The 23583-nt window shown below is 42.8% G+C and overlaps 1 protein-coding gene across 1 annotated transcript in view; it reads left to right on the plus strand.

Moving 5' to 3' along the window:
* The first annotated feature begins 17979 nt into the window (after window positions 1-17979).
* Window positions 17980-23583, plus strand: part of KCNV2 (potassium voltage-gated channel modifier subfamily V member 2) — a 49595-nt gene continuing 43991 nt past the window's right edge. The window contains exon 1 of the mRNA XM_077249129.1: window positions 17980-19427. Coding sequence (XP_077105244.1) covers window positions 17994-19427 — 1434 coding nt within the window. The 5' untranslated portion in view covers window positions 17980-17993. The remainder of the gene's footprint in view (window positions 19428-23583) is intronic.

Raw genomic sequence — 23583 nt, forward strand, 5'->3', positions numbered from 1 at the left:
CCGTGCAAGTAACAACCCGTAACCAGATACCAACAAATGCATTCATTCTTTTATGCAGTCACTGTGAATTTTTGTTTTGTTTCACACTGGAGGCCTTAATGGCAGTATCTTTGAAATACAGCAAGGTGCAGCTATTGCACTGTAAGATAAGGGTTAGATCTCTGAGAATAGGTCAATAATATCATTAAACTAAGCAGATTTAATCTGATGCAGTGCATCTTATTGCACCATGAATACACTTAGTGTATTATTTAGTGTATTGAGCCACTAAAAACTATACTAAGGGTTTGCTGAAGGTAGAACACAGAGTCAGAATTCTTCGGGCTGTTCTACAGCAACAAGCTAAATACATAAGATATTTCACTTAGTCTATTGGAGAAATGTATTTACACATTTACCAGTACTGTATTTTTCAGATTGGAAAACACACTTTTTTTCCCTCCAAATTTAGGGGGTTAAATGGGGCTGCGTCTTATAATCCAAATGTGGCTGCGGTGGAGCGGGGTCCTAGGGTCACTGCAGCAGGAAGCTTCTGGTGGCAGCAGGATTGTGGCGATGCTGCAGGTCACAGGCTGGTAGGAGGGGGTCTTTGGCGGTGCAGGGGCTCCGCTACCATTTTATGAAAGCCCGGAGGCCCCCCACCGCACTTTCCATGATCTTCAATGCAGTGGTGTCATGGATACCTCTTATTGTCTGGACAATTACACGATTGGCTGATGATCAATGGAGAAGGCCGCAGCCTGTTCACACCACTAGGCCGACTATTGGAAAATTAACAGTGAGCGTACGGCATTTACACCTCCCGGATTCCAACAAATGGAATATGTGTACGCACTCCGGTACGGTCACAGCCAACTCTCAGATAACCCCAAACTGCTCGCCGCCACCACTAATTTGTTTTGGTCAATTAGACACTTAACGGTAGCTATCACTTCAAGGCGAAGTTTACAGAACAGAAGGAACAGAACTATTACATTTTATATTTAATCCAAAGGGAGGCAGTGTTTATGAAAAATATACAAAAGATTTTACAAGGGGGACAAAACCAATACAACATAAACAGTTGCATAAAATAAGAGGGATTAACAGGAGAACTTACTACATCGATCGCAGAGACGATTAAGTTTAGCCAAAGGACAGAGCTTTGATTTGTCTGTCAATACATACATGACATGTAGCTCTCTGCACGAACGCTGATGATAATTGTGATTGATCTTTTGTCAGACTCTAAATCCCACCCACACTCCCCTCTATGATGACCTCACAAGGGCCCGGTTGTGGGCTGGACTCAGCCCCTCATAATTTTAGGAAATCCCAATTTATGGGCAGCTCAGTGGATATCACTGCAGCGCTGGAGTCCTGGGTTCAAATCCCACCAAGGACAACATCTGCAAGGAGTTTGTATGTTCTCCCTGTGTTTGCGTGGGTTTTCTCCGGGTACTCCGGTTTCCTCCCACATTCCAAAGACATACTGATAGGGATTCTAGATTGTGAGCCCCATCGGGGACAGCGATGATAAAGTATGTAAAGCGCTGCGGAATATGTTAGCGCTATATAAAACTAAAGATTATTATTATTTAATTTATGTAATAACTGCTCATAGAGCGATCACCAAAGGTCAAGACTGATGCCATCATTTCTATCGAGATATTAGCTATGCTTAGAAACCAAACATGGCCTAGCTACTGGTGGTTATATGGCCCCTATGGATTTGGTGCTTTTTGGTAGGGCTTATAATTAGGAGAAAATACGTGTATTTTTGGCCTAGTTATCACAGCGCCAACAACGTACGTCTCATTAATATTGGATGTATAGAAAGTCTAATATTTCATATTTTCTCCCGGAGCCATACTGTCTGCTCTTTCATTCTACTGTCACCATGGCTATTTGTAAAGGGTGTCATATCTTCTTTGATCCACTTCAGACCCTAATAAGGCTTTTCCTTTTCCATAACCCTAACCACAAACTTAACCCTAATCCCAATCGTAACCCTAACTTTAGCCCCAACCCTAACCCTAACTTTAGCCTCAACCCTGACCCTAACCCCAACCCCAACTCTAACCCTAATGGGAAAATGAAAATAAATACTTTTTTTTCTTATTTTTCCCTAACTAAGGGGGTGATAAAGGGGGATTTGATTCACTATTTATAGCGGGTTGTTATAGCGAGTTTTTATGTTTGGCATCTCTCACACACTAAAAGGTGCTTTTTATTGCAAAAAATAGTTTTTGTGTCACCACATTTTGAGAGCTATAATTTTTCCAGATTTTGGTCCACAGAGTCATGTGAGTTTTTTTCATTTTCGGTCACATGACATTTTTTTATCGCTTTTTAGTCCGATTTTTGTGAGGCAGAATGAACAAAAACCAGCAATTCATGAATTTCTTTTGGGGGGGCGTTTACACCGTTCCGCATGTGGTAAAATTGATAAAGCAGTTTTATTACTCTGGTCAGGACGATGTCAGCGATACCTCATTTATATAATTTTTTTATGTTTTGGTGCTTTTATACAATAAAAACTATTTTATATAAAAAATACCGTAATTATTTTTGCATCCCTTTATTTTAAGAGCTATAACTTTTTTTTCCGCTAATGGAGCTATATGGCAGCTAGTTTTTTGCGGGACAAGATGACGTTTTCAGTTGTACCACGTTTATTTATATCCGTCTTTTTGATCGCGTTATTCCACTTTTTGTTCAGCGGTATGATGATAAAGCATTGGGTTTTTTTGTTGTTGTTTTTTTTAATGGTGTTCACTAAAGGGGCTAACTAGTGGGACAGTTTTATAGGTAAAAAAAAAAAGCCAAGAAGCCAGCGCTGTCTATGGTTAGCACGCAATACATGAAGTGCATATGCATATATAAATTTCTAACTGTACTTTAAACTGAGACATTTAGTAAACAATTGATCAATTCTTTGAGCCACACCGCCACGTCACGGCATTCTCAGATAAGGGCAGTCTTTCTCTACTTTTTTTATATACACTGTGCCATTACGGCACATATTTTTACAATTATTTAAAAAAATTATTTCATTCTAACTTTTACACTTTGTCTCACTATGGATCACTCATTTTGTGCAGGCTGCTCACTTCTATAGCATGGAGATATGTATGATATTGAAGCTGTCAGCACTGCACACTGACCTCAGAGACTTCCTGACATGCACTGCACATGACAGGAAGTCTCTCAGCTCTGGAGACCCGGATGTCATCTCCCTCGTGCCGTGGGGTCTCCGATCCAAAGGCAGAGGGGCTGTCAGCACATGTGCCAGCTCTGGAACGCTGCGATCGTTAGATCGCAGTGTTCCGGGGGTTAAAGTGCCGGGAGCGGTATCTGACCGCTTCTGGCACTTAGTGCCGGTTGTCAGCTGTGACAATCAGCTGACACCCCGCCCCGATTGGCTGCACACCACCTGTGTGCGTGGCCAATTGGCTATGACGTACTATCCTGTCCATGATCAGATGGGTCCAACCCACATGGACGGGATAGTACGTCGGATGTCAGAAAGGGTTAAAAACATTTTTTTCCTATTTTCCGCCACAATATTTGGGGTGCATCTTATAATCCGGTGCCTTTTATAATCCGCAAAATATGGTAATTCACTGTTTAGTCCAATTGGAATTTAGAAATATTAACCCCTTCCCGACCCATGACGCCACGTAGGCGTCATGAAAACCCGTGCCAATCCGACCCATGACGCCTATGTGGCGTCATGGAATGATCGCGTCCCTGCAGATCGGGTGAAGGGGTTAACTCCTATTTTACCCGATCTGCAGGGAGAGGGGGAGTGGTACTTCAGCCCAGGGGGGGTGGCTTCACCCCCCCGTGGCTACGATCGCTCTGATTGGCTGTTGAAAGTGAAACTGCCAATCAGAGCGATTTGTAATATTTCACCTAAAAAACTGGTGAAATATTACAATCCAGCCATGGCCGATGCTGCAATATCATCGGCCATGGCTGGAAATACTAAAGTGACCCCCCCCACACCCACCGATCGCCCCCCCAGTCCTCCGTTATGGGGTCCGGTCCCCTCCGTCCGCCTGCCGGCTCCCCCGTCCTCCTGTCCGCTCCCTCCTTGCTCATATCCACCCCCCCTGTGCTCCGATCCCCCCCCCTGTGCTCCGATCCACCCCCCCCCACCACCCCTTCATACTTACCGATCCTCCCGGTGTCCGTACGTCTGCTCGCTGGGCGCCGCCATCTTCCAAAATGGCGGGCGCATGCTCAGTGCGCCCGCCGAATCTGCCAGTCGGCAGATTCCTTACAAGTACATTTTGATCGCTGTGGTAGGTTCTACCACAGCGATCAAAATAAAAAAAAAAAATAAATAACCCCCCCCCCTTTATCACCCCCATAGGGACAATAATAAAATAAAGAAATTTTTTTTTTTTTTTCCACTAGGGTTAGGGTTAGAACTAGGGGTAGGGTTAGGGTTACGGGTAGGGTTAGGGGTAGGGTTATGGCATGTGCACACAGAGCGGATCGGCCGCGGATCCGCAGCGGATCGGCCGCGGATCCGCAGCGGATGGGCCGCGGATCCGCAGCGGATCGGCCGCGGATCCGCAGCGGATCGGCAGCGGATCCGCAGCGGATCGGCCGCGGATCCGCAGCGGATTGGCAGCGGATCCGCAGCGGATTGGCCGTGGATCCGCAGCGGATTGGCCGCGGATCCGCAGCGGATTGGCCGCTGCGAATTCGAAGCAGTTTTCCATCAGGTTTACAGTACCATGTACACCTAAGGAAAACCAAATCCGCTGTGCCCATGGTGCGGAAAATTCCGTGCAGAAACGCTGCGTTGTATTTTCCGCAGCATGTCAATTCTTTGTGCGGATTCCGCAGCGTTTTACACCTGTTCCTCAATAGGAATCCGCAGGTGAAATCCGCACAAAAAAACACTGGAAATCTGCTGTAAATCCGCAGGTAAAACGCAGTGCATTTTACCTGCAGATTTTTCAAAAATCGTGCGGAAAAATCTCACACGAATCCGCAACGTGGGCACATAGCCTTAGGGTTAGGGTTGGAATTAGAGTTAGGGTTGGAATTAGGGCTAGGGTTTGAAATAGGGTTAAGATTAGGCTTGTGGTTAGGGTTACGGATAGGGTTAGGGGTGTGTTGGGGTTACAGTTGTGGTTAGGGTTGGGATTAGGGTTACGGTTGGGATTAGGGTTAGGATTAGGGTTGGAATTAGGGTTACGGGTGTGTTGCGGTTAGGGTTGTGGTTAGGGGTGTGTTGGGGTTAGGGTTGTGATTAGGGTTATGGCTACAGTTGGGATTAGGATTAGGGGTGTGTTGGGGTTAGTGTTGAAGTTAGAATTGAGGGGTTTCCACTGTTTAGGCACATCAGGGGTCTCCAAACGCAACATGGCGCCACCATTGATTCCAGCCAATCTTGCGTTCAAAAAGTCAAATGGTGCTCCCGCCCTTCCAAGCCCCGACGTGCGCCCAAACAGTGGTTTACCCCCACATTTGGGGTACCAGTGTACTCAGGACAAACTGGGCAACAACTGTTGGGGTCCAATTTCTCCTGTTACCCTTGCAAAAATAAAAAATTACTTGCTAAAACATAATTTTTGAGGAAAGAACAATTATTTTTTATTTTCACGGCTCTGCGTTATAAACTTCTGTGAAGCACTTGGGGGTTGAAAGTGCTCACCACACATCTAGATAAGTTCCTTCGGGGGTCTAGTTTCCAAAATGGGGTCACTTGTGGGGTGTTTCTACTGTTTAGGCACATCAGGGGCTCTGCAAATGCAATGTGACGCCCGCAGACCATTCCATCAAAGTCTGCATTTCAAATGTCACTACTTCCCTTCCGAGCCCTGACGTGCGCCCAAACAGTGGTTTACCCCCACATATGGGGTATCAGCGTACTCACAACAAACTGGGCAACAAATATTGGGGTCCAAATTCTCCTGTTACCCTTGTGAAAATAAAAAATTGCTTGCTAAAAAATCTTTTTTGAGGAAAGAAAAATGATTTTTTATTTTCACGGCTCTGCGTTGTAAACTTCTGTGAAGCACTTGGGGGTTGAACGTGCTCACCACACATCTAGATAAGTTCCTTGGGGGGTCTAGTTTCCAAAATGGGGTCACTTGTGGGGGGTTTCTACTGTTTAGGCACATCAGGGGCTCTGCAAATGCAATGTGACGCCCGCAGACCATTCCATCAAAGTCTGCATTTCAAATGTCACTACTTCCCTTCCGAGCCCTGACGTGCGCCCAAACAGTGGTTTACCCCCACATATGGGGTATCAGCGTACTCACAACAAACTGGGCAACAAATATTGGGGTCCAAATTCTCCTGTTACCCTTGTGAAAATAAAAAATTGCTTGCTAAAACATCTTTTTTGAGGAAAGAAAAATGATTTTTTATTTTCACGGCTCTGCGTTGTAAACTTCTGTGAAGCACTTGGGGGTTCAAAGTGCTCACCACACATCTAGATAAGTTCCCTTGGGGGTCTAGTTTCCAAAATGGAGTCACTTGTGGGGAGTTCCTACTGTTTAGGCACATCAGGGGCTCTGCAAACGCAACCTGATGCCCGCAGAGCATTCCATCAAAGTCTGCATTTCAAAACGTCACTACTTCCCTTCCGAACCCCGACGTGTGCCAAAACAGTGGTTTACCCCCACATATGGGGTATCAGCGTACTCAGGAGAAACTGGACAACAACTTTTGGGGTCCAATTTCTCCTGTTACTCTTGCAAAAATAAAAAAATTCTGGGCTAAAAAAATATTTTTGAGGAAAGGAAACACATTTTTTATTTTCACGGCTCTGCGTTATAAACTTCTGTGAAGCACTTGGGGGTTCAAAGTGCTCACCACACATCTAGATTAGTTCCTTGGGAGGTCTAGTTTCCAAAATGGGGTCACTTGTGCGGGAGCTCCAATGTTTAGGCACACAGGGGCTCTCCAAACGCGACATGGTGTCCGCTAATGATTGGAGCTAATTTTCCATTCAAAAAGCCAAATGGCGTGCCTTCCCTTCCGAGCCCTGCCGTGCGCCCAAACAGTGGTTTACCCCCACATATGGGGTATCATCGTACTCAGGACAAACTGGACAACAACATTTGGGGTCCAATTTCTCCTATTACCCTTGGGAAAATAAAAAATTCTGGGCTAAAAATCATTTTTGAGGAAAGAAAAATTATTTTTTTATTTTCACGGCTCTGCGTTATAAACTTCTGTGAAGCACCTGGGGGTTATAAGTGCTCACTATGCATCTAGATAAGTTCCTTGGGGGGTCTAGTTTCCAAAATGGGGTCACTTGTAGGGGAGCTCCAATGTTTAGGCACACAGGGGCTCTCCAAACGCGACATGGTGTCCGCTAACGATTGGAGCTAATTTTCCATTCAAAAAGTCAAATGGCACGCCTCCCCTTCCGAGCCTTGCCGTGCACCCAAACAGTGGTTTACCCCCACATATGAGGTATCGGCATACTCAGGAGAAATTGCCCAACAAATTTTAGGATCCATTTTATCCTGTTGCCCATGTGAAAATGAAAGAATTGAGGCTAAAAGAAATTTTGTGTGAAAAAAAAGTACTTTTTCATTTTTGCGGATCAATTTGTGAAGCACCTGGGGGTTTAAAGTGCTCACTATGCCTCTAGATGAGTTCCTTGGGGGGTCTAGTTTCCAAAATGGGGTCACTTGTGGAGGAGCTCCAATGTTTAGGCACACAGGGGCTTTCCAAACGCGACATGGTGTCCGCTAACGATGGAGATAATTTTTCATTCAAAAAGTCAAATGGCGCTCCTTCCCTTCCGAGCCTTACCATGTGCCCAAACAGTGGTTTACCCCCACATGTGAGGTATTGGTGTACTCAGGAGAAATTGCCCAACAAAATTTAGGATCCATTTTATCCTGTTGCCCATGTGAAAATGAAAAAATTGAGGCTAAAATAATTTTTTTGTGAAAAAAAAGTACTTTTTCATTTTTACGGATCAATTTGTGAAGCACCTGGGGGTTTAAAGTGCTCACTATGCTTCTAGATAAGTTCCTTGGGGGGTCTAGTTTCCAAAATGGGGTCACTTGTGGGGGAGCTCCAATGTTTAGGCACACGGGGGCTCTCCAAACGTGACATGGTGTCCGCTAAAGATTGGAGCCAATTTTTCATTCAAAAAGTCAAATGGCGCTCCTTCCCTTCCGAGCCCTGCCGTGCGCCCAAACAGTGGTTTACCCCCACATATGAGGTATCAGCGTACTCAGGACAAATTGGACAACAACGTCCGTGGTCCAGTTTCTCCTTTTACCGCTGGGAAAATAAAAAAATTGTTGCTAAAAGATCATTTTTGTGACTAAAAAGTTAAATGTTCATTTTTTACTTCCATGTTGCTTCTGCTGCTGTGAAACACCTGAAGGGTTAATAAACTTCTTGAATGTGGTTTTGAGCACCTTGAGGGGTGCAGTTTTTAGAATGGTGTCACTTTTGGGTATTTTCAGCCATATAGAACCCTCAAAATGACTTCAAATGTGAGGTGGTCACTAAAAAAAATGCTTTTGTAAATTTTGTTGTAAAAATGAGAAATCACTGGTCAAATTTTAACCCTTATAACTTCCTAGCAAAAAAAAAAATTGTTTCCAAAATTGTGCTGATGTAAAGTAGACATGTGGGAAACGTTATTTATTAACTATTTTGTGTCACATAACTCTCTGGTTTAACAGAATAAAAATTAAAAATGTGAAAATTGCGAAATTTTCAAATTTTTTGCCAAATTTCCGTTTTTTTCACAAATAAACTCAGAAATTATCGACCTAAATTTACCACTAACATGAAGCCCAATATGTCACGAAAAAACAGTCTCAGAATCGCTAGGATCCGTTGAAGCGTTCCTGAGTTATTACCTCATAAAGGGACACTGGTCAGAATTTCAAAAAACGGCAAGGTCATTAAGGCCAAAATAGGCTGGGTCATGAAGGGGTTAAAATATAACTTTTAGTAGTACTATTAAAATGGCAAGCTAATGTGAAAATATTTATGCACAAAATTATACATAGACTCCCGTGGGCAAATTGAGGCACTAGTGACACAAATATAGTTCTGTTAAAAATAGATATCAGCTCACTTATAGTACCATTCCAGCGTGTGTTTTTTAAATTTTACTACTAGAGTAGTGTCACTAATGTTCCCTGACCCTATTGGTATATTTGTCAGCTGCCTTCTTCTATCGGTGTTGCTCCAGTTGTCTTCTACAGGTTGCTCCCTGCTGGATCGCTCCAGTGTTTGCGGGGCGAACTGGAAGATATGACTTAATGTAAGTCTATAAGAGCTAGAATAAGGCCAGACTGAGGATCCCATAGACTTACACTGAAAGCTTGTGACCGTTACCTCTGACTTCCAGTCAGTCAAAAGCTGCATTCAAGGAAAACACACTTGTTGTTCCAGCTCCTTGGGTTAAAATTCTTCAAGTTTATTCTAGATAATTAAAACATAATATTCTCCTAGACCACAATATAGTGCACACTGGGACAAAGAGCGACGCGTTTTGATCGCTGTGGAGATCCTTACCAAAGCTACTACACCTGAGAAACATGAAACATGAATGGTTTCAGGTTTCTTTAAAGCAATCAGTTGTCAAGATTTTATCACATGGTACGTAAGGTCCTGGTAAATACAGTTATATGAAAAGGTTTGGGCACCCCTATTAATCTTAAGCTTAATGTTTTTTAAAAATTGGTTTTTTTGCAACAGCTATTTCAGTTTCATATATCTAATAACTGTTGGACACAGTAATGTTTCTGCCTTGAAATGAGGTTTATTGTACTAACAGAAAATGTGCAATCTGCAGTCAAACAAAATTTGACAGGTGCATAAGTATGGGCACCCTTATCATTTTCTTGTTTTAAATACTCCTACCTACTTTTTACTGACTTACTAAAGCACTTTTTTTGGTTTTGTAACCTCATTGAGCTTTGAACTTCATAGCCAGGTGTATGCAATCATGAGAAAAGCTACTTAAAGTGGCCACTTGCAAGTTGTTCTCCTGTTTGAATCTCCTCCAAAGAGTGGCATCATGGGCTCCTCAAAACAACTATCAAATGATCTGAAAACAAAGATTATTCAACATAGTTGTTCAGGGGAAGGATACAAAAAGCTGTCTCAGAGATTTAACCTGTCAATTTCCACTGTGAGGAACATAGTAAGGAAATGGAAGAACACAGGTACAGTTCTTGTTAAGGCCAGAAGTGGCAGGCCAAGAAAAACATCAGAAAGGCAGAGAAGAAGAATGGTGAGATCAGTCAAGGACAATCCTCAGACCACCTCTAGAGAGCTGCAGCATCAACTTGCAGCAGATGGTGTCACTGTGCATCGGTCAACTATACAATGCACTTTGCACAAGGAGAAGCTGTATGGGAGAGTGATGCGAAAGAAGCCGTTTCTGCAGGCATGCCACAAACAGTCGGCTGAGGTATGCAAAAGCACATTTGGAGAAGCCAATTTCTTTTTGGAAGAAGGTCCTGTGGACTGATGAAACCAAGATTGAGTTGTTTGGTCATACAAAAAGGCGTTATGCATGGCAGCAAAAAAACACAGCATTCCAAGAAAAACACTTGCTACCCACAGTAAAATTTGGTGGAGGTTCCATCATGCTTTGGGGCTGTGTGGCCAATGCGGCAGCGGGAATCTTGTTAAAGTTGATGGACGCATGGATTCCTCTCAGTATCAGCAGATTCTTGACAATAATGTTCATGAATCAGTGACAAAGTTGAAGTTACGCAGGGGATGGATCTTTCAGCAAGACAATGATCCAAAACACCGCTCCAAATCTACTCAGGCATTCATGCAGAGGAACAATTACACTGTTCTGGAATGGCCATCCCAGTCCCCAGACCTGAATATCATTGAACATCTGTGGGATCATTTGAAGAGGTCTGTCCATGCTCGGCGACCATCAAACTTAACTGAACTGGAATTGTTTTGTAAAGAGGAATGGTCAAAAATACCTTCATCCAGGATCCAGGAACTCATTAAAAGCTACAGGAAGCGACTAGAGGCTGTTATTTTTGCAAAAGGAGGATCTACTAAATATTAATGTCACTTTTCTGGTGAGGTGCCCATACTTACGCACCTGTCAAATTTTGTTTGAATGCAGATTGCACATTTTCTGTTAGTACAATAAACCTCATTTCAAGGCAGAAACATTACTGTGTCCAACAGTTATTAAATATATGAAACTGAAATAGCTGTTGCAAAAAAAACAATTTTTATAAAACATTAAGCTTAAGATTAATAGGGGTGCCCAAACTTTTTCATATAAACTGTATATAATCAAGCTAAAATTCACAAAACTATACAAACACAAAAGCAAATAGACATAATACATAAATATGTGAATTAAAGATATAAAAATATAAAACAATACTAATTTGATTAATAACAAACCTTTTTTATACTTTCAGTATAGTCCACAATTTTATAAAATCAGACGGATTATTAATGTATTTTTACCTATACTCCATGAAGATTCCATTTTGGCATCTGTACTACAACCAGGTTGGAATATAGTAGCAGAAGAGCCCTCACTTTGGGGAACATGCTATCCCCGATCATGTTTCTTTCCAAACCCCCCCCACAAAACTTGGCTTAATACTAAAGGTTGCTATAAATGTGGCCCCACTAATTGCAAAACTTGCAAACAAATAATTAATGTAAAAGTTTTTTATAATTCTGATAATTCACTCAAATTTAATATAAAAGAATTTATCAATTGTAACATGTTATGTCACCTATTAAATAGATTGTACTACATGTAACAAAGCCTTTGTCGGATACACGTCCAGAAAATTAAAAACCTGCATTGCCCAACATTTATATGTTTTCCTATCATGCAATCACGTCTCATCAGGATGGCTATTTCCTCCAGTTTGACTGTTGCTTTTGCCTGGCACACAATTCCTGCCCACCCTTCCTCTCCATACTGTCCCCTACATAGTTACCTGTCTACAGTGTCGCCTCCATTCGGCTTCCTGTGTATACTGTGTCCTCTCTTACACTTTCCCCCACTGCACACTGACCCTATCATACTGTGCATTTACACTAATCCATCCACTGTCTACAATAAGTCCCTACCATACGTGTCTCTATCACATTTACCATCCCTGCCATCCTTTTCCCTTCTGTGGTGCACTATTTTGATTATCTCATCGGGGTAGGGAGCTGATTAGGGCATCTCTGATTTAGTCCTGTCGCTCATATCTTCTTTTGTATTTGAAGGTGTGAATACAATTGAATACTGAAAAAAGGGAAGCGGCTTTCTTATGGTTTTCTGAGTTGGCTGTCAGTATAACTACCATTCTGGGGAATCATATGAATCCCATTCCTGGGAGCGGCATTTTGACAACCCTAAGATACACCTCAGACTGCTGCCTGAGGTGAGATGAGCATCATGACAGAAGCAGCTACATCCATAGGAACTAATAAAGGCTGTATAAAAGTTCTGGACTGTTTAGAACATAAAAAATAGGTTTAGCAGGCATCACTCCATATTTTGTGTAAGGACGATGAAGATCCACTTTCAAACGCAGCCTTTAGACTGACAGAAATTTTGAAAATAAAATATATCTATGAAATGATCCAACCTATCCTGTGTGAGCCTGTTTTTTAACTTTTTGTAAAGGGTACATTTCAAGACCCTTTTACGTATGGGCATTCATTTTACAAGTTATTCAATCCAAATTGTGAACGGTAAAAAGACCATTTTACTGCTGTTCAGCTTTTTGGATTCACAGTGGAATTGGAGCGCTGAAATCAAATTAGTCAAAATAAATTTGTGCTATCACATATGCTGATAACAAGCGCCAAGGGAGGCCTCAGACAGTACACTGGAGGTATCAAAGAGTAAGGGCCCCTTCACACTGTGCAATCAAAGTCTGAACGAGCGTTCGATTTGTGACGTTTATCCGTCCTCGTTCCGAGGTTGCAAAGTGTGACATGGCGTTACGATTTGCGACGCAGCCCAGCATCGTACGATGTGAAAGAAAGAGCAGAACTTTCTTTCGTCGTAAATGTCTCGCTGTGGCGGTCGAAATCGTAGTATGTGACGGCGGTCATACGAGCTCGTAATGCGACTACGTGGGTTGGGCTTCCGCATACCTGTCTCCTGATTGGGCGTGACGTTTTAGCACGCCCATGCTGGTAATACGTCACGCTCGGAGTCGTAGGACTATGGCGGTGTGAAGGGTAGCGTACGATTGCGACGCGTGACGTTCACATCGCAACTACGTCAGAAAAAGCGTTAACATCGTAGAGTGTGACCGCTGGCTACGAGCTCGTACTGCGATGTCGAATATGACGCAAATGCGTCGTAATCGTAGCAGAATCGACCAGTGTGAAGGGGCCCTAACACTTCCTGCTTTGAAAAGGTTACTGTAACTGTTTAAAATAATTGATTTCATGGTTGTCTAGGATTAAATGGAGCAAAGAAGGACCTAAAATGTGTTTATCTGTTTATTATGTAGCCTGTGTGACAGCATGGACAGGAGTCTTGTCCCCCTCAAGAAGACATCATGTGACTGTCAAGTGGTTTAACATTGCTAAAAGTTGTTTTTCTGTGTGATGACAGTATTTGCATATTTTATATATAAAAGCGTGTTTTATCCTTATGGCTGATGTGTGTAAGGTTCCTGGAGAGTTAACCTAAAGGCCATCCTTCGGAAGGGGGGAGGGTGGTCCAATAGGGGAACCAGTGGGAAGGCTATAAGGATATAGGAAACAGCCAGGGTTCAGGGGACAGAGTGTGGAGTAGACTGTGTGCTGGAAAGGAGGTGACAGCAGGAGAGCAGGTTCAGTGTAAGTAGAACTACTAAGTTCAACATAGAAAAAAGCTAGTTACAGAGGCGGCAGGAAATCACAATGCGAAAAGAGTTTAGATGCCTGGGAAAAGTATGGTACAGCAGAAGAGGGGGACCTTAAGAAATGGTAGCGCCATGCTGTAAGTACTAAACATGGAGCTTAGTCTCAACGAGTGGCCCTTGGGACTGGTTTAGCTAATGACTCCAGGTTCTTAGCGTTACATGTGGATAACCCTACCCATAAGGAAACGCAAGCAATTCAAACACCTCCCCACTTCCCCTGCGGTATCTGTTGCCGGGAAAAAAGTGCAGACTGTAACTCTAAGGCCTCTTTCACACTTCAATCTTTTGGCGTCAGTTTGAATCCGCCGTTTTTGTCAAATAGCGGATCCGTCATTTTTTTTTGGGCGGATCAGCTATTTTCCCATAGACATGCATTAGCGACGGATTGTGGCGGATGGTCGTCCGTTCCATCCGCCATGTGACGGTTCCGTCGAGATTTGGCGGACGTCATCTAGACATTGACGGACATTATAACATTTTTTGTCTACTGAAATGGCGGTTCGCGACGGATCCGTCGCGTCCGCCATTCCCTAGAATGGCTGCCTATGGGCGACGGATCCGTTCCATCCGTCATTTGGCGTATCCGTCGCTTTTTACTACTACTACTACTACTACTTTCCAAAAAGTAGATACGTTTCCTAGACAAACCCCAAGTAACGGATCAGTCAAAAAAACGGATCCATTAGAACTGTTTTCTCAACAATTTTGACGGATCCGTCAATATGTCGGAGCAGACTGACGCCAAACAACTGAAGTGTGAAAGAAGCCTTAGAATGGTGCCAGTGTATTGTGTGGAAGATGGGAAATGAGAATATGTAGCCTGTAATCACCTGTTTACCAGTTTGGTTAACTATAAAATGGACAATGTTTTTAAGTACTGGTCTGGTTTATTGAATGAAATGGTTAACGGGAGCGACACTGCACGAAGTGTAATGGAACTGTCGATGGAAGCAGATGATCAAGGTACAATGTCGCACACACCCCAACAGCACAAAATTTCCTGCAGTTGGCCCCAACGTGGAATTGGCAGACCATTCACATGATTACAGCAGGGGGACAGTTTATACCTGTACGCACAGCACTAGCACTATTCATGGCAGTACTCACCGGCTTACCATTACCATCGTGCTGCTGTCACTTAAGACACCGGCACCTTATAACATGACATGTAATGCTTCCCTCTCTTAAAGGCAACTGTAATATACACAACTATACAATGCTTCTTTAAGAAAATTGTGACTTGGTAGCAGAAAAAAATGTATTTTTGGTAGGGCACATTTTCCCAGGATCATATCTAAAGAGGTTTGACTTGTAACAAGATCTCAATGACTATTTGTGGAAAAAAGTTATGGGACCTTTTCTTGAAAAACATGATAAGAAAATATCTTAGGTATAAGTATTTAATAGACACAACTGACAGACCCACTTGACTGTGGTGCCTGCTATTTTATTAGGAAAATCACTGCTTCTTCATATCAAAAAGTATGGAATCTGTGACATAAGCGCCTATTGGAAAGCTGAGAACAAGGATGAACTCTCATCGTCACACAATAAGAGAAAAAAAAATAGATCTACATGTGGCAAAACATTTTTGCATCCCAGATCACAGCACCATGGACATGAAATTACTTGTATTAACCCGTTCATGACATGCCCCGTACTAGTACGGCGCATGTTGTGTCTCCCCCTTTGATGTGGGCTCCGGCGGTGAGCCCACATCAAAGTCGTGACATGTCAGTTGTTTTGCTCAGCTGACATGTGCTCGCAATAGCGGCAGGTGGAATCGCGATCCACCTGCCGCTATTAACCAGTTAAATGCCACGGTCAAACGCTGACAGCGGCATTTAACTACCGCTTCCGGCCACGCAAATGGAAATGCGCGCATCGCCGACCCCCATCACATGATCGGGGGTCAGCGATGCGTCAGCATAGTAACCAGAGGCCTCCTTGAGACCTCTATGGTTACTGATGCCGGATTGCTGTGAGCGCCACCCTGTGGTCGGCGCTCATAGCAATTCAGCTACATAGGAGCGATCTGATGATCGCTGCTATGTAGCAGAGCCGGCAGGCTATGCCAGCTTCTAGACTCCCATGGAGGCTATTGAAGCATGGCAAAAGTTAAAAAAATGTTTTAAAAAATATGAAAAAATAAAAGTTTAAGTCACCCCCGTTTCGCCCCATCCAAAATAAAACAATAAAAAAAATCAAACATACACATATTTGGTATTGCCGCGTTCAGAATCGCCCGACCTATCAATAAAAAAACATTAACCTGATCGCTAAACAGCGTAGTGAGAAAAAAATTTGAAACTCCAGAATTACATTTTTTTGGTTGCAGCGACATTGCATTAAAATGCAATAAGGGGCGATCAAAAGAACGTATCTGCACAAAAGTGGTATCATTAAAAACGTTAGCTCGGCACGCAAAAAATAAGCCCTAACCTGACCTGAGATCCTGAAAAATGGAGACGCTACGAGTATCGGAAAATGGCGCAATTTTTTTTTTTTAGCAAAGTTTTGATTTTTTTTTCACCACATAGATAAAAAATAACCTACACATGTTTGGTGTCTATGAACTCGTAATGACCTGGAGAATCACAAATGGCAGGTCAGTTTTAGTATTCAGTGAACCTAGCATAAAAAGCCAAACAAAAAACAAGTGTGGGATTGCACTTTTTTTGCAATTTCACCACACCATATTGATGGAAAAATAAAAAAGTTACGGCTCTGGGAAGGAGGGGAGCGAAAAACGAAAACGCTAAAACGAAAAAGGGCTGCATCTTGAAGGGGTTAAAGGGTAATTTCAAATCTCAGAGAGACAGAAGAGTCTGGGAGTATAAGCTGATGATGACCTTTGACACTCTCACTGCAGGAATGAATGTGTCACATGGATTCATGTCCTACATCAATTAAGGAATTTGTTCCTCAAACCTTGTGGGGGCATCACAACACAGAACCAGACCCCAATCAGAGGACAATAAAACATTCACACTCCTTATCTATGAACTGTTCCAAAATTTATGGACACAACTGCTTATCCCCTTCTCCCATAATGATAGCTCTGCTTCACCTCACTTGTCTTATCCATTGCATTATCTTTTTGCTGTGTTGTGTATAAATATGTGATTCTTCAGAATTTGTATTAGTCTATGCCTGATGAAGGGACCGGAGTAGTCTCGAAAGCTTGCAATTTGTTACCATCTTTTCAGTTATATATATATACCTACAGAAAGAGGCACCACACAAATATTTAATATTAAAACAAACTTTATTTGGATAATTTAGAAGACTGAAAAATAGTCATAAAAAGCCTATAATAGGCAGCAGGTAAAATACACTTGATACAGGAAAAAAAAGGGGAAGACACCTGGTGAAACATCATAACCATATATAAACACGTGTGTGAGATGTATGCTCACATTGTATGGAGTTTGCACATACGCTCCAAGGTATATAATAAATAATATAATAAGCCAATCAAAAAATAGTAAAATACTAGTAGACTATAGTGATTCAGTAAAGTATGTGGTTAGGTACATGGGACGAAGCAACTTCTTGCGAAACGCGCGTCGGGTGTGGTGGACGCCTGGTCATTGCTCTATTGTTGGGTAAATATGTATTGACGTTTAAATTGAATCATATGTGTATATAAGCCCTTTTTGAACACTTGTATTTATGTGGTCCTATATGGCATATTAGCCTCATAGGTCGCAGTGGCATAAGCTACTTCCAGACACCTGATGGACTGCTAGAGCACTTTCCTTTCTCTTGGTTCACTATACCAATGTATGTCACTGATTGCAGGAGCAATAGCGTATCGTGTAATAAGTGGTGCAAATATTTGAGATGTTTGTCTCACTAGTGAAGATTTGCAGTGAATTTGCCATCTGTCTTTACTCTTTGTTGTGCTTTATGAGTTGAATTGAATGCTGGAAGTTTTAAGCTGAATAGGATAATATCCTGAAAATCCCTTCTTAAGTATTCAGATCTTCTTTGTCAGCAAGATTTAAAACTGTCAGTGACACATCCAGCAGATAATGCTTTGCTATTGTTCCGTACAATGACCATGGGATCAGCTTTTATACAACTCATATACTCTGTAACAGAAAGGCAACCAACGCTTCTGTCCCTGCTGCATTCATGACTAACCTTTTCCTACAAGGGACCTATGCCTCCAGACAAGAAATGCTTCACTATAGGCAAATGACAAGGGCTCCACCATTGTCATTCTTCAGAGATGGATCTGGAAAGCCTCGTGCAGATGAGGACAGATTTCGATTTAGTAGAGAATATCAACTGAATTCTGAGAACAATTATGTTTACTACATTGAAGACGAAGATGATGATTTAGAGGAGCTAAAATGGGCAGAAAAAGAAGAGAAACGATTGGATGGATGGAGAAAGCAATTTATTTCAACAAATGACCCTCGATGCTTTGAAGAGGAAGACACCCACCTATTTTCACCCTCTTTTTTCAGAAAGCCTCGAAACAATTTGCTGCACATCAATGTTGGGGGTACAAGTTATTATATATCATACATAGTAGCTGCTAGTTATCCCAAAACTCGCATAGGTCGTTTGGCTACATATACTGACCGACAGCGCAAACTAGACCTGTGCGATGATTACAGTCCTATTGAAGATGTCTATTTCTTTGATCGTGATCCAGCTATATTCCATCACATCTATAATTTCTATCGTACTGGAGTGTTATGGGTAAGGAATGAGTTGTGTCCCCGCAGCTTCCTGGAAGAAATTAATTATTGGGGCGTAAGAGTAAAGAACACCCCCCGTTGCTGTCGCATATCTTTTGAAGAAAGGCAAGATGAGCTGAATGAACATCTAAAGGTCCAAAGAGAGCTCAAAGCTGAAATGGAAACCGAGGAGAATGAAGAGCTTTTTAGAGGCATGCTTTATGGCCCTTTGAGACGCCATATTTGGAATTTGATGGAGAAGCCATTCTCTTCAGTCACTGCCAAGGCCATGGCAGTGGCATCTAGCTTTTTTGTTCTGATTTCTATTGTTGCAATGACACTTAATACAGTTGAAGATATGCAATACAAGAATCCTATTGGGATTGCAAATGGTAGACCTTACTTGGAGCATGTGGAAACCTTGTGCATAGCATTCTTTACATTGGAGTATGTGCTTCGTATTATCTCAACACCGGATATACAGTGCTTTGTGCGCAGTGTTCTTAATGCCGTAGACCTGATAGCAATACTGCCATTTTACTTGCAATTGCTCCTCGAGACGTTTTCAGATGAGGACCAAAATGGGAAAAAATCCAGTCATGAACATGAGATAGAGGCTGTAGGACGAGTTGGAAAAGTTGGACAAGTCCTTAGGATCATGAGGCTGATGCGCATATTCCGCATCCTAAAGTTGGCACGTCATTCAACAGGGCTCAGAGCTTTTGGGTTTACGCTTCGTCAATGCTACCAACAAGTGGGATGTCTACTGCTTTTCATTGCCATGGGGATTTTCTCATTTTCTGCCATGGTTTATACTGTTGAACATGAAGTCTCCGGAACTAACTTCACCAGTATTCCTCATGCCTGGTGGTGGGCAGCAGTAAGTCTTGTACTTCTTGTTATATGATAGTTTTTAAAGATTACATTTTTTTTTACAATGATTCAAACAAATTTAAAATTTATTTTACTTTTTAAAAAAATGTTTTTATAGAACAACACATTGTTCTCTTTTAACTACCACACTTTTTCTAGAAATTGATTCTCAATGTGGGTGGTCAGCAGAGGTGTAGCTAGGGCTTTGGTTCAGGGGGGGCGAAGCTTCTGAGTGGGCCCCTAACCAGGTAACCTTGATTACAACTGGGTTACGCACCCTAATAGTGGAGGAGAACCTCAGCAGATGATCGCGCTGTTACTGAAGATAATCTCTACATAAAGACCAACATGGATATTACCGCCATATGGTCAGTGGTAGATACCAGCCCTACAGAACATATTAGTGATTACAGCACAGTTAGAGATAATGACTTACCTCTGATGTTCTTTCTGATGGAATCGTTCATTTTTCCTGTCTTTTCCATCTGGCCCAGACCGACACGACAACTTCTTCCACCCAGGACTCGGCTGCAGAGAATACAATAAAGACACATTTCACTTCTCACATTCCAGCCCCATCACCAGCTTTTCATAACCTGCACAAACTCCTTATCTTGCCGATATCCCAATACTGAGACGCTGCTGCCGTATGTGTCCCTATTACTGCACCTGCTGTGTGGTTCTCTGTGCCCTCTAAATTCTATAGCACCTCTCTATAATATAGTAATGCCGGGCACAAGTGCCCTAGAAAACACTGCCCATATTTTGCACCCTAGAAAGTAATATTGTCCTGTGTGCCCCTTTGACAGTCACAGTAACCTGAGTTCCCCTATAACAATAAGTGCCCACTATACATTTAATAATGTCCTGAGTCCCCCCCCATACAGCTCCCCTATACACAGTATGATGGTCTCATACACAGTATAATGCCCCCTCACTGTATAGTACCACCCACAAAGTATACTGACCCCTTAGTAGCCTCCAAACTGATGGCTTCAACACTGTATGATGGCCCCCTCACTGTAATCCCCACACTGTATGATGACCCCATAGATAACCTCCATATAGTATAATGTGCCAGATAGTCCTCAATATAGCACAAGGTAACACCCCGTAGGCAGACCCTGTAGTATAATACAGTACCCCATAGGCAGACCCTGTAGTATTAGGCAGCACCCCACAGGCAGACCCTGTAGTATAAGACAGTACCCCCATAGGCAGACCCTGCAGTATAAGGCAGCACCCCTATAGGCAGACCCTGTAGTATAAGGCAGCACCCCATAGGCAGACCCTGCAGTATAAGACAGAACCCCATAGGCAAACCCTGTAGTATAAAGCATCCCCCATAAAAAAACACAATAAATAAATACTCACCTCTCTTCCTCCTTGTTCCAGCGGTGCTCCGAGCTCCAGTTCCAGTGGTGCTCTGAGCTCCCGCTCATCTCCTAATAGCGGGCGCCGGGTGGTGACGTCATCACGCTCGCTGTCAGCGTCGGCGACGCCAGGCGCTGACAGGGGGATTATGGGAGGAGCGTAATGCTCCTCTCATCAATGCGGTGAGCTGTATCGGCTAGATGCCGATACAGCTGACCTTGCGATGACAGGCAGGGGGCCCACTGCTGGCACTGGGCCCCCCACCTGCTCAGAGGCCCCATAGCGGCAGAGCAGGGAGATCGATGCAGTTACAGAAGTGTAGCTCCGGGTGGGCCCCCTCAGAGCGCAGGGCCCTGGGCCACCGCACCATCTGCCTCCCCGGTAGCTGCGCTACTGGTGGTCAGTAATGTCACAACAAGTGCTGTGTATTAAATAATAATAATTCTCCATTAACATTTGGTTTCATTAATCCATTTTACCTACTAGATAAATTATTTGAACACTTTCTGCAATTATAATAAAATCTAAATTGTGAAATCTGGTGACTAGGGTTGAGCGAAACGGGTCGTTCATTTTCATAAGTCGCCGACTTTTGGCAAAGTCGGCGTCTCATGAAACCCGACCCGATCCCTGTGCGGGGTCGGCCATGCGGTACGCGATCTTGGCGCCAAAGTCGCGTTTCGTATGACGTGTTTAGCGCCATTTTTTCAGCCAATGAATGAGCGTGGGCAGAGTGATGACATAGGTCTTAGGGGAGTGAACGCCTATCGTCATGTTATCGCTTGTGCGCAGTAGGGATTTGGAATGTGCAATACGAAATTTTCTGTGCTGGGACGGAGGGGGAGAGAGAGAGAGAGAGAGAGAGAGAGAGAGAGAGAAAGAAAAAAAAAATAAAAATAATAATTTCCTTCATTGGGTTTCGTGTTTCGGCCGAAACCCGACTTTTCACGGTGGTCGGCCGATTTCACTCGACTCGACTTTTAAGACAGTCGGGTTTCACAAAACCCGACTCGACCCTAAAAAACTAAAGGTCGCTCAACCCTACTGGTGACACATTCTCTTTATGATTGATGGCTGTAGTATATGTGAGGCACCCATGCGCCATTGCTATATGGCTGGGGTCATACGAGAATATTTATATATAAAGGTCCTATTCTTAGCCAGAAAGTGGGATGACTTTTCCCTTACTTGTCATCCGTATGCATCCATTTTTTTTTTTACTCTGCAGCGATGAATCTTTTACAGGACCATTTAGAATTTCCCATCCTACAGAACCATAATGTAGCCATAAAAATCAGATGTCATACTGGTGATCCCTATGGCATCCGACTTTTGTCTCGCATGGAACCAATTTCAGAGTCAAATTGCAGCATGCTGCAAATTTTCCTCCTGCCGAATACAGCTGAGAAAAAAGTGCAGATCTGCACAGCCTCATTGAGTGCAATCCCTTTTTGTGTCCAATTTCACTTGCCCAATTTATGTCCAATTTATTTTTTAAGAGAGCAGTATTTAAAAGGCATTTTACATGGCAGCCATTAGTCTGGAGCCTCCGTGTCTGCCATGGTATTATTCTTATAAAGTCCAGTAGCTTTTTAATTCACTGTGATACTACAGTATAGGTGATCAAGAGATTACTAGTTCAATTTGCTTAATCGGAGACAAGTAAAAAAATAATATAAAAGTTTAGTTCACCGCCCCCCTTTTTCCACAAATGTAAATAGCAAAATTTAAGAAGTAAAAAAAAAATACCCTATTTGATATCGCTACTTACCTAATTGTATTAAAATCTAAAAATATTTATCCTGTATCACATGTGTCCCCAAACTGTGGCTTGGGAGCCATATATGGCTTGGAGGACCATGATGTGTGGCTCACGATCTGTCTGCCAACTTGGTATATTAGCACCAGGTCTAGAAACCACTTATAATGAGCAGGTCTCCAGATTTGGAGTTTTTTGAGAACCTCACACAATAGCAGATTTAGATGTGCATATACTGGCTTTGAGGGTTTAGAGATAAATGAAGTATAGTAAGCTGGACATAGAGTGATACTACTAGTCAGACAAAGGACATGAAGACAAATGCGATAGCGTGGTGGGACTGCTTGATATGAGAATACTAGAACAACATAGATTGAGCGGGCACCAACCAATACCATAACTCAACGGGGATCACCTGATGCATGTAAATGTAACCCAAAACTTCACAAGAAAAAAAGACAGCATCATAGAAGTGCGATCACCACATATATAGTTCAAAAAATAACAACAATTTTATTTATTTAGACCACACCACACAAACAACTGTTTTAAAAACAATTAAAAACTCCCACAAACAATGGGAGATGAGGGTCCATACAATATAAAGTGCAATACTAAGAAAGCATTGGAGAGTCTTATAATAGCTAATAATGCCTATGACCATATACAGAAATGAGGCAATAACCCATGCAAATTGATAGGGGTTTTCACAATATCCAGGGGGACCTGGTTGTCAGCGGCTATAAAATAGAAAACATGCCGCCCAGAATCCACTAGCAAACCCCCTTCCCACAAAAGAAAACAGGTAACCGGCTGAATAAGTCCCAGGACTCTACCAATGCATGACCCACGCGTATCGACGCTAGAGGCGTCTTCCTCAAGGTCCACAGTTGACTGATGGCGTGGACCTGCTTTAAATAATACATATAGTAATCAATAATACAGACCAGGTGTGCAGCAAGATCGCAGCCGAGGCTCAGAGAAGATCCATGATGGCATGCACACAAACCTAGTGCGCAAGTGCCAAACA

This window comes from Ranitomeya variabilis, chromosome 1, assembly GCF_051348905.1.
Source record: "Ranitomeya variabilis isolate aRanVar5 chromosome 1, aRanVar5.hap1, whole genome shotgun sequence".
NCBI classification, from domain to species: Eukaryota; Metazoa; Chordata; class Amphibia; order Anura; family Dendrobatidae; genus Ranitomeya; species Ranitomeya variabilis.